This window comes from Xyrauchen texanus, chromosome 6 (genome assembly GCF_025860055.1).
Source record: "Xyrauchen texanus isolate HMW12.3.18 chromosome 6, RBS_HiC_50CHRs, whole genome shotgun sequence".
NCBI classification, from domain to species: Eukaryota; Metazoa; Chordata; class Actinopteri; order Cypriniformes; family Catostomidae; genus Xyrauchen; species Xyrauchen texanus.
The window spans coordinates 15,856,240-15,868,332 of record NC_068281.1 but is presented as its reverse complement, the minus strand read 5'-3'; the positions used below and the strand labels follow the sequence as shown (position 1 = coordinate 15,868,332).

At 35.1% G+C, this 12,093-nt stretch overlaps 1 gene segment (V, D, J or C); it reads right to left on the bottom strand.

Annotated features, from left to right (window-relative positions):
* Window positions 1-3,500: 3,500 nt before the first annotated feature.
* On the bottom strand, window positions 3,501-11,574 carry LOC127645121 (T cell receptor alpha variable 9-1-like). The segment is given in 4 exon segments: window positions 3,501-3,630; window positions 4,589-4,722; window positions 11,089-11,396; window positions 11,488-11,574. Coding segments are annotated over 4 exon segments (612 nt in total).
* Between the last annotated feature and the right edge of the window lie 519 nt (window positions 11,575-12,093).

Genomic DNA, 12,093 nt, shown 5'->3' with positions numbered 1-12,093 from the left:
TTCACATAAAAAAATAACAAAGTATTTCACTAAACTTCAGCTTACCCCCAAAATATATGAAAACGATAACAATTTGCTTTATCCAGTGTATGTTCATGTTTCTTGTTGAAGAACTTAAAAAACATTTATTTTCATAAAAAATCTAGATCACATATCCACCCCCTCCTCTAGTCTGTGAAAGAGAGACTGGCAATACTGTAATGAACAAAAGCACTAGAGAACAATCTCTGGTTAAAGAGTTTTTTTGACTCCTCCTTCTGGCTATGTTTGTCTATTTCTACCCCTGTAGACAGTAAATCTTAATGATAACAATTCAATTTTTTTTTCAGAATTTTTAAATGTTTTAATTTATTTTAAATTATCTACTCATTCAACAGTTCAGTATGATTTCGATACATTTTTAGGTAAAAACTTTTTTAATAAAAGCAAACGTGTTTTACTTAAATTCATTTTGTCAAGAGAATGGTGGTTGTGTTGAGAATGGTGGAATTTCTTGATCATTATGACAAAATTTGAACGGGAATTTCCTTGAGAATGGTTTTATTCAGCAATAAGTGATCTAAATATCTCTAACTGACATTATTCATAACATGATGGAAAAAATATAGGTCCATATTACGTTTTTCCAGTGAGATATAGATCAAAATATATCAAACTTTATTGTCATTGTGCGGAGTACATGTGCTGAAACAATGCATTTAGCATCTAACCAGAAGTGAAAATATTAATATAGTATAGAAATATACAATGAGATACTAATGTCAGTGTAATGCACAGAACTAGAAGACATGAGAGAGACACAGAATGTGGTCAGAATATTTAAAAGTGCAAAATATGCTAGAACATAAAATGAAAATTGTATTCTTATATATTTGTTTTAATATTCATAATAGTGTTAAACCTGTATGTGATTCTCAAATGATATTCTCAAAATATTTGATGGTACCCACAATTTTGAAAATATGTTTATAGCCTTAAAGTACTTAAAACATGTAAATGACCAGTCAATAATTCTGAAAAAAAGAAAGAAAAAAATGATCCAAGCAATCTAAGTTTTTTTTCTATTGTTCTCCAGGTGTTACAACATGCTTTTTTTTACAAACCTTGTGGGTTTAAAGAGGCACAAATGTGCTTTGAAAGGTTCAAATTGACTGTTCGAGCCACCAATGGACTGAGAAAGTTTATGTAAAGCTTCTGAGAGACTTTGTATCAGTGGGGTCCTGCGTTACTAGCACAGTTATAGACAGCCATGTCAGATAGATCCACATTTTCAATAGTGAGAGAGGTGGATGATTGGGATGAAAGTGATGTTGTGTATCTCCGTCACCATTCCTGTCCCGTGCACCTTTCCACAGTAAGTATTATTTCTGTGGTTTGATACTGTCTACACCAGTAAAGACTCACATTTTTCCTGATTGTATCATATGAACAGCTTAATATCACATGCTCTCATTCACCTTTCTGCATATACACATCTTTTTCTTTAGGTCCTTTGCTTGTAGCAAATACACCTACAAGGAATGTAGAAACATTTTTCAAAAGTACAAACAACATAATTTTTTTTAACAATTCAGTATTACTTGATAATAATAATTTCTGACTATTGTAAAACCAATGTGTCTGACACGCATTAATAAATGTACCATACCTGATAGTGTCAAGAGAATCAGTGGTAGACATCTGTCCATATTAGCAGATGGACTAGATCTCTTTTAAGCAGTTTGTGGTTGTATTTAAACTGCTTGATTGAAATTGCACTGGAAAGGTATTCTATTGTATATAAATATTATAGGCGTGGTTAGTGACATAAGCACCCTACTCATATTTATATTAATGTAAAAGGTATATACCATTGTCTTACTACTAAACTTGCTTTCATCTTGGAATAATTCTCTGAATTGTTACACATGTACTGTACTCTAGTCAACACTGTCCTGTTTTGAGGCTTATTTTGACAAAGCTGATGCTTCAAAAAGACAACCATTGGTTTCCCATCATGTTTACTTTGAGTTTTTTCTCACATAAGAATATACTACACTCACATGAATGATATTTATAATACTTTTTATGGTGCTTTTATCCTTTTTGAAGCTTAACTAACATGGTCACTGAACTGTTGAAGAGAAAAGATCAGCATGACGATTACACAAAATCTCTCCATTTGTGTTCATTAAAACAACAGCATTGAGTTTTGGACCAAAATGAGGGTGTGTATGACTTTCTTTCCTCTGCAGAACACAAATGAAGATTTTTAGAAGAATATTTCAGCTCTGTAGGTCCATACAATGCAAGTGAATGGGTGCCAAAATTGTGATGCTAAAAAAGGAAATAAAGGCATCATAAACGTAAATCATACGACTCCAGTGTTTTAATCCATATCTTCAGAAGTAATTTGATATGTGTGGGTGAGAAATAGATCAATTTGTAAGTCTTCTCTCTGTCTAGTAGGGGGCAATATGCATGACTAAAACACAAGAAGAAGAATATAAAAGTGAAAGTTAAAGTGGAGATTGACTGAGCAGGGAGGATCATTTATAGTAAAAAATGTATTAAATATTGATCTGTTTATCACCCACACCTATCAATTAGCTTCTGGAAACATTTATTTAATCATTGGAATCCAATAGATTACTTTTTGCTGATTTGTGTAATATTTGGAGCGTAAAAATTTTGGCACCCATTCACATGGACTAAAAGAGATGAAAATGTATTCTTAATATCTTCATTTGAGTTGAGCAGATGAAAGAACGTTACACACATCTGGGATGGCATAATGTGAGTAAATGCTAAGAGAATTGTTATATTTGGGTGAACTATTCCTTTAAGCTTTTAGTGCATACAGCGTCCTCTTTGGGTTACTGCATGGATTTACATTTTTCCTCATAAATTTTGACATCTGGTTCTTTGGCTATATTTGACCATATAGGCCTTTGAAAATTACCATTATCACCTGTGAATTGTTCATGTGTAATTGTGTGTTTCCACACAGCATGTGCTGTACAGTATATAGGCATGTAGTTTATTGGTACTAAAACAGATATGGTATGAATTGGTGGTTCTGCACCATTGGATCATAGAGCTGAACCATGTAAAATCAGGATAAATTCTTGCGTTTGAATCAGCTTTAACTTATGATTTACATCCTAGAATACAAATAAAAATGATGATTAGAATCTATTATACTACTACAATTTATATTTTTAATTTCCCTCTAAATTTGAATTTCCTCATTGTAACAGTTCATGGATGGGCAAGGAGGAGGTGGAACCGGCTGAACTGTAAACAAAGTTTACTAGTCACACTCCTCCCCCGCTCAATTCAGGCAGGGGCACCACCTGTCTGACAAACTTCAAACCTCATCTCTGGAGGGGAGACGCTGCCCCTTCGGCCATTCTGTCAGCCGGTGGGCCACCCAGCCTCCTGCAAACCTGGGGGAGAGACGAGACGATGCATGGGGAGAGGGAAAGTGTGAGCGGAGACACTTTTTTGCACTGTGCTGTTCAGTTTCCTGTCACTGTGGGCACCAGGGCACAGTAGTAAAGAGCAGAGTCAGTTACTGCAGCGGAGGAGATCTCCAGATCCACTTGCTTTTGCTTTTCGTTGGGTGCTTGAGCACCTGCCCCTTTGCCCCTTGGTGCCCAAAGTGCCCTTTTGTCAAAGAAAAAAATCCTCTCATTTTTTTTATTTATTAAAGGCCCTTTTGTGAATGCCTTTCTATGCCAAATCTAAATATTAGTAAAATGTATGATAAATAATTTAGCCTTAAATAAAATGATCCAGATGATGACCTTTCACCTAACGACAACCTCATCTGACCGGGACTATTCCTCACGCCCGCAGCACGCGCATTTTTTAATTACCGGAAGATATCTTCAACACCGCGACCGCGGCAGCTGGTAAGTGGGGATTCATTCCCAGTGAAGTGATTTTGATATTTATTTACTTATTATTATTTTACAAGAACGACGTGAAGAGAGCATGCAGATATGTTGTATATTGATGTGTGTAGCCTGTAGAAGTAACGTTACGTTAGCTTGCTGTTTGAGGGAGAAAGGTTTCACTCACAGGCGTCGAGGGGTCTTGTCTTTTTTATGCCTTTTGACTAAATTATTATTATTATTATTTCAGTATTTATTTTAAAATAATAATTTAATAATAAATAATTATCACAACAACACTGATAAGGCTTATACTGATTTTCTCATTCTCTGAATTATCATTATAAAAATAAAACAATTCAGAACAGTATTAAAATATAATTATATTTTAAATGACAAAAATATTTTCTTTCTACAACAGCAAAGACCACTATTCAGAGACGCTTTAAAGGAGGAGATAATTCCAAATGGGAAATATTGCATGCCTTCCATTGCCTGACAGTCCCAGAGAACTGGAAAACAGCTAGCATTCCAACAGCAGCACCCCAGCTGTGAAGAAACTGTGCCAGTTCTACAATATTGAAGATGAAGACAAATTGCAGACAGAATTGAAGGTCTTCCATACGTCATACTCATGCCCACCACCAGCCAATTTGTCTTCTATTCTGTCAGTGGTCAAGGAAAACAATGCACATCTAGTTTTCCCCAACATGACTCTGCTGCTGAAGACATATGGCACACTTCCGGTGTCCACAGCAACTGTGGAACGTTCCTTCTCAAAACTGAAGCTTGTGAAAACCAAACTTCGCAGCCTTTGCAAAGAGGAGAGATTGTCGACCTTCTTCTGTTGGCCATTGAGAAGACTTAGGTAAAGTTGGTTTTATATTGCACATTCGCACATTTGCAGACTTCCGCGTTCAGTAACTCGTGAACTAAACGTTGTTGCTACACACAACACCTATCACATATAACTACAGATAAAACACCAGAAGCTACAACATAAATTTCCTCAAAACGATCTTTCCTTCGCACTGAACAAAATACATTGATCTCTATGCGCAGGCTGCTAAGAAGGGACCATCTGCAAAGTGCAAACCCGAAGGAAAGCTCGTTTTGAGGAGATTAAAATATTAAAACAATGTTATTTGTGTAGTAACAATATTCAGCTCACGAGATTTTGAACGCGGAACTCTGCAAATATGCGAAGCGAATATAAAAAGCAACTTTACCCAAGTTGCAGACTTGATCATGTAGGACCTTCAGGACCACATAGCCTACGTGGACAGCACCATGAACGTAGTCAAGTTTAAAAAAAAAACCCCAACCAGGGTAAAAATAGTTTCAGGTTTGATATTTGCTGCATATTCACCTAGACTGCTTTAGTGTACTTTTGTGTAGGCTATTGTACATACAGTACGCAAAAATGTTTTATGTAAAACTTACAGTAATTCACCAAAGGGATTTTTTCATGTTCCAAAGGTTGTAGTATGTTCCTACTGACCAGACTGACTTACTACAGGTGGAATTTTGACAGTACCTCCCTTACTGTACGTTCAGTATACAAATATTAATAAAAAAAAATTACAGTAATTCCCCTAAAGTATTTTTTCCTGTTCCAAAGGCTGTAGTGCTTTCCTATTGACCATACTGACTTACTACAGGTGAAATTTTGACAATAACTCCCTTACTGTACGTACTGAAGGGTTGGGGTCAGAATCCCCGGTCTCTTCAATTTAATTATATATATATCCTTTTTATATATATCCTTTTGAATGATTACTTTATTCTTATTAAAAATTCAACAATCAATATCCTAATCATTTCTGTATTCATTTTCTTTTAGGTGCATTCCAGTGTGTGCCCTTGTGTTGTGTTCACATGCGAGGGGCCTTTTGATGATAATTGTCTTGGGATTCAGAGAGCGGCGAGAGAGACTCTGTACTCATGTATTGCATACATATATTATATATATATATGTAAGTAAATCAAAACCAAATAATTTACAAGCTTTTAACTTCATGAGGTGCAATGGCAAGGTATCTAACACCGGAGACGTCCTTGGTGAATCTGCCTCTGGCTGGACATTACTTTACAGTCCTTTTTAAAGTCCATCAACTTTTTGACATGTTCAGAAATCCCCTCCTGGAAACTCCCTCTGCATACATTCAGTCTTTTATAGCCAATTGGTCAAACATAAAATCTTGAACTGTCATTATTTCTGGAAGACCCCTTAGGACTTTTGCATATAAAACTCTTTGTCTCTTTGTCCTCTTTTTCTGGACCTTTCCATCATCGCTGTATCTTCTGTATCTCGTCCGCAACACATAGACGGTAATGATGGCATTTTTCTCCTTTCTTTTGCAAAGCTCTTTCTAATACATTTTCAACTCCTCTCTACTCTGCCACCATCATCTGCTTAATAAATGCTTACAACATTCAGTGTGGTATGTTTTCCTTTATAAACCATTTTCATAATAAAACTCTTTATAAAACAAGTTGAGGTGTTTTTCTTAATAAACTATTTTCTCAATATGTGGTTACGATGATTATTAATACAAGTGTTTTACAGTAAACACTTAAATTGTTTAACAACTACTTATGGTACCTTTCATTATAAAACCACTTTTTATTAGTTACAATTGTGGTTTACTATGACCCATAAATACTTCATATACCAAAAGCCATGATTACAATACACTAATTGCATATTTCACAACAATATCCACATATCTGCATCTATATATCTGTCTTAGTTGACTTGTATAAGTTTGAGGGTCAATTTATACATAATTTCACATTATTTTCATTAAGTGAACATCTCATGTGTATTTCTTTAGGGAGTGGAGTAAAGGGGCATATTAGCTTTCCTGGAGTGAAATGTTTTATCAGCCTGTTAAGGTGCGCTGCTCTTCTGATAATTAGCTCAGGCCTTCTTCAGCCTCGAAGAGAACTGTTGTTTGTCAGTGTTCTGTGTGTGTGTGTGTGTGCTTTTGATATTCTTTGCAGGTTCTGAACTTTGTGATATAGCCTAAAACATTCTCGGACCCTGGAAGAAGGTCACCACGGACTTAAATCTCGGAAATGGACGACAAATATTCTGATTAACGGCGATATACCCACTTATCTATCAAAAATGTATTATTGTTTAGACTTTATGTTGTCTTAGCCAATCAGAAGTAAACGATTATGTAATGCATGTCCTTGGAAAAGGTATAATTGTGTGAGATTTGTTTGTAAGGTAGAGTTGGCTTGCGACCTCCTCGTGACTTTGACGCTGGCTCTACCAATTTAACTGCAAACTATTCTTCAGTAAAATTGTACTTATTTGATTGAATTTCACGACTCCTGGTCTTCTTTCATCATATTATCTGGTCCTGGGTCTTACAACTGTACCCCCCCAAACAGTACATTTATCAAATAATTTTTTCCTGTTCCAATGGCTGTAGTGCTTTCCTATTGACCAGACTGACTTACTACAGGTGAAATTTTGACAATAACTCCCTTACTGTACAATTATCAAATATATTTATGTAATAAACATTATTACATGTGTTTATTACATATGTTTATGTAATGAACTATAATTCCCCTATAGTGTTTTTTTTATATTTATATTCCAATGGTTGTAGTGCTTTCCTAGTGATCAGACTGACTTACTACATGTTGAATACTGCCAATACCTGCCAATCATATTATTCTGAAGAAATTATTCTATTTTCACCTTTTTTCATGTTCCAGAGGTTATAGCATGTTCCTAGTGATCACTCTACTCAATTAACTTTGATCAATGTATTAGGTAAAAGTATGTATTATAACTGCTGTTCCTTGTACAACACATTTCTTTCATTGATTAAAGAAATTCAGATACTTTAGATTAATCATATTTTCAACGTTATAAATAAGCAACACCCTTATTGTAATGATTCAAGTTAAGTTTTTGTTATGAAGTCCTGAAGAAGTGGATTCTGGAATACAGGATAATGTATGACATTCAGTACCACGGACAGTAATATTTCTGCTGGACTGTAAACATCAATCAATGTACATGAATTGTGTTATTGTTAAAGTTCCATGTTAAACACAGATGTCATACAACAGGAAAACATAAAATAGAGTTTAGCCATTCTTTTTATTCAACACCTGGAGAACACTGTTACACACTCTTTATCACAGATAAAAACAGAAAAACAGAGGTGAATAAAACAGCAAGACATGGGCTGTAGTATGTTCTGTAGGGTCCAGACAAGATGATCCAACTTGCTTTGTAGCAGTCGTCTCGATGCTTTTCAAAACCTTTTGAAATAAATCATATGTCATTACCACCACACTTACACAGTTATTTTTCATTTTTTTTCTCAAATAAATAAATAAATATAAACGGTTGTAAAATGAAGCAATTAACTATGTTCAGGAGATTAAACATGATTTTCCTTTCTACAGTCTTGATTGTTACCAAATTACAGTTCATGTACAGATTCATTCATTATTATTTCATAAACACATTTTTAAACACCATCATTATAATGCAGGTGTTGTTGCTAAAGGACATTCTATAGCATCAGAACACATAATGTGAGAGATATTTGCCAGTAGGCTACATCTGCAGTTGGCTAAAATGTAGTTGTCTGTTTGCACACGATGAAAAACAATATTAACTTTTTAGACGGTCCCTATCTTGGTTACGACACACATTGAATATTCATCTCTAAAGTACATGCTTAAAAATATACTTGCCCATTTTGATCGATTGTAAAAAATGTTGTAGTTCACCACCTTTGTTGTCAATATCATGTAGATGCTTCGAATCTGAAAAAAAAATAGCTTTATTGACTATTTAATTGAAAAAGTTCTTTAACGCGAATGTGCGAAAATAAAACCAACTTTACCTAAGTATTGAGAAGGACATTCCAATAAATGACAATAATGTCATTAACATTTTTAGGGACATGGCCAACAGTAAATTTCTGTTATAAAAGTCTACAACGACTCATCCTCAGAGTCACAATGCAACTTGAAATCATGATCACAGTATTGTGTACTGTAGACAGACAAGCACACACACCTCTGTCTATATAGATGTTTGTGTCTCACTCTCACCCCTGCCATGGCAACCATCATCCTATCCCCCATTAATGTTTTTTTTTTTTTCCTCAGATAATTTTACTTTTTTGAATCTGGTATCTTATTTTCTCTACCTGCAGCTCTTGGTGTGCAGCAGCCTCTGTTCTCCCTCTTATTTTCTTGGAGCAGTCAGCCTTGGCAGGTAAGTGAGCCAGTTCCAAACACTCTCAGCAATCTTTACATCTTGTCATGGTAACATAACAATTGTTTAATCAGCTAATATATCTCCTATATGTTTGTTGTTTTAATGTCTACAGTCTCTCAGATCAACTCCAGTATTAGCAGCAGCAACAACAACAGCAAAGGCAGCATACTCACTCGAGGAATTTAGTAAGATTTTACCAGAACAGGTATCACTTTAATGTAAAAAATCTGTTGTATTTGCTGTAAAATAAAATTGCTGAATTTTTTCTGTTTGCTTTGTTTTTGTTTTTATTATATTAATGGAACTCTTGTATTTTTGTAATTCAGTTTTTGCCATCAAAATAGCCACAAATGCTGACATGGCATTAAATAAAACTATACTCTACTGTACGAAACATGGGCCACGTTGATTTTACTATAACGTTTACTATAGTTTTTACTATAACGGCTGTTCTTAATTATTCTGTATAACAGAGAAGAAAAAGCCATCAGGTTGGTACAACTTAAGACACTTCAGTTTCTAATTATTCTGGACAGAATTTATTTTTTTTTAACTTTTCAACTTAAAATTGTCTTTTCTGTTCTGTTTCTTTTCCAAAACTGCATCACAGCATTTGCTGCCGTATCAATACAGAATCATCCGTATCGATACGCAAATCAGCAAGGAATGTATCACAATATATTACTGTATTGATATTTTGAGCACCGCGCTATTTAAAGCCTTGTTCCATGTGCCCCTTTTATACTTTGAGCACCTGCCCCTCCAAAGGTATCTGCACGGCCCTGGTCCATAGAACACTATTTCATAGTATGTTATGTTTACATTTGGCATTTTTAGAAAGTCTCATCTTTTTGCACTACTCAGATTACAAATGTGTACTGGTCTCATACTTTTTAGTAATTTATTGTACTGTCCCATACTTTTTCGTGTAGAAATGTTATTTAGTCTGTGTAGTCTCATGTGGTTCTGTGTTTGTCCTATGTTGATTTATGTAGCACCATGGTCCTGGAGGAACATTGTCTCGTTTCGCTGTGTACTGTACTAACTGTATATGGTTGAACGACAATAAAAAACACTTGACTTGACTTGACTTGATTATGAAGGTTTTTAATTGTCTGAGGAAAGGTATTTATTGCGTCTGTTGTGGTAAGACGGGCATTAAATCTGTCCGAGAATTCCTTGCTGTTCTCTTCACTATACCATCTATGTTTCATGGTGTCGTTGCAAACTCTATCAAACCCATAGTCAAACCCTGCTCACCATCAGTAATTATTCAGTATTGTGATGATATTCTTCTCACTTCGCCCTATAGGGGACGTCAATTGTCTACCTTAACATCATTGTTGAGGTTGCTTTTTGAAGCAGGATTTCTGCAAAACAAAAAGAAAGTGCAACTTTTTTTCACTGAGGTGACATTTTTGGGACAACATTAATAAGATTATCAGCATATTAATTTTAGTAAAAGTTGTTGAAAAATGAAAATGAATTTCAGAATTTCTAGTATTTGGTATGTTCGCCTTTAATGACTCTAGCTTGCATGGACTCCTAAAGTTGTTCAAAACCTGATGACTCGTGTTATCTCAGAGTGATTTGGGTAAGTTTTAAAAAGCATCTTGTGTGCCTCAGTGGAAGCAAATGAGAAATCTGACAAAGGGCTTAAAATGGTCAATATCACAAATTTGCTTAATTTAATAAATGACGTAGAAATGAGTGTATCATAAGATACATAAACTTCTGTGCTTCAGGGATGAATACCATTTTACATTATATTTTATTTTCACTTTTCCTTCTATTACCCTTTATAACTAAAACTCATTTCATTTCTAACCACACACAGGTGTTGTCATATTATTTTAATTGTAGATTGTGGGTTTGATGTGGATTGAGATCAAAGTGAAAAATGAATATTAGTTTTTGTACAGCTTCACATAGACTTTGTATCACTGGGTTCCAAAGAGCACAGTAGTAGAGAGCTGAATCTGACAGAGTTACACCATTAATAATGAGTTCAGTGGATGTTTGTGATGTTGTCGACTGAAACCGAGGTTCAGAGGGGGTCCCAGTACCACTCAATGACCGAGCCTCTTTCCAAATTAAATATTGAGGTTCTGTGTTAGGATACTGTCTGTACCAGTAAAGTGTAACATAATTGCTGCTAGTATCATATGAGCAGCTCAGTGTTACTCTATCATCTTCTTTCTTAATGATGTTTGTTCCTATATTTGGTTCAATCTGGTCTGCAGTCATCACACCTAAAACAAACCAACAAACAAGATCAAGTTGCACATAATTACCTCATTCACTTTTTGCGCACCACTGGAATGAAAAAGTGTGACATTTTACCTGGAGTCACAATTAAAATCAGAAGCAGGTATCTTTCCATGTTTACTCATTCAGATTAGTTCTGTGTTGATGCTGTCTGTGTTCTGAGCTGTAGCTCTGTGTTACTGTGAGTCTCTGCAGTTCAAATATAAAGCCACGATGGAACTTCCTGTTTTATATGAGATGCTGCTATCTTTGCATTCTCAAGTGTCATATTTCTATCTTTTATTTATTTATTTGTTTGTTAGTTTATGCTGTGCCATATAGGAAATCTTTTGCAGCAATGCTTAATATTTTGCAGGAAATACCATTTATATTTACATTTATTCATTTAGCAGATGCTTTTTTTCAGGAAGACTTGCATACTTGAGTGAAATTTAAGATGATATTTATTTGATAATATAAAACTGAAAAGTAAAGTCTCTCTTTGGCGTATGGTGGTCTGAAAAATTTGTACTAGGAACCGTCATCATGCCGGAGATAGGAGGCAGGGGCGAGGAGCCAACCCCCATGTAGGGACTCAACTGGTGGTGGTGGGGTGGTGGAGGTTGCCGTGTTAGCACATTGAAACAGCAATTTGATTGTGAGCAGACTTATAAAGCAACGGCTTACATGTGATTGGTTGTA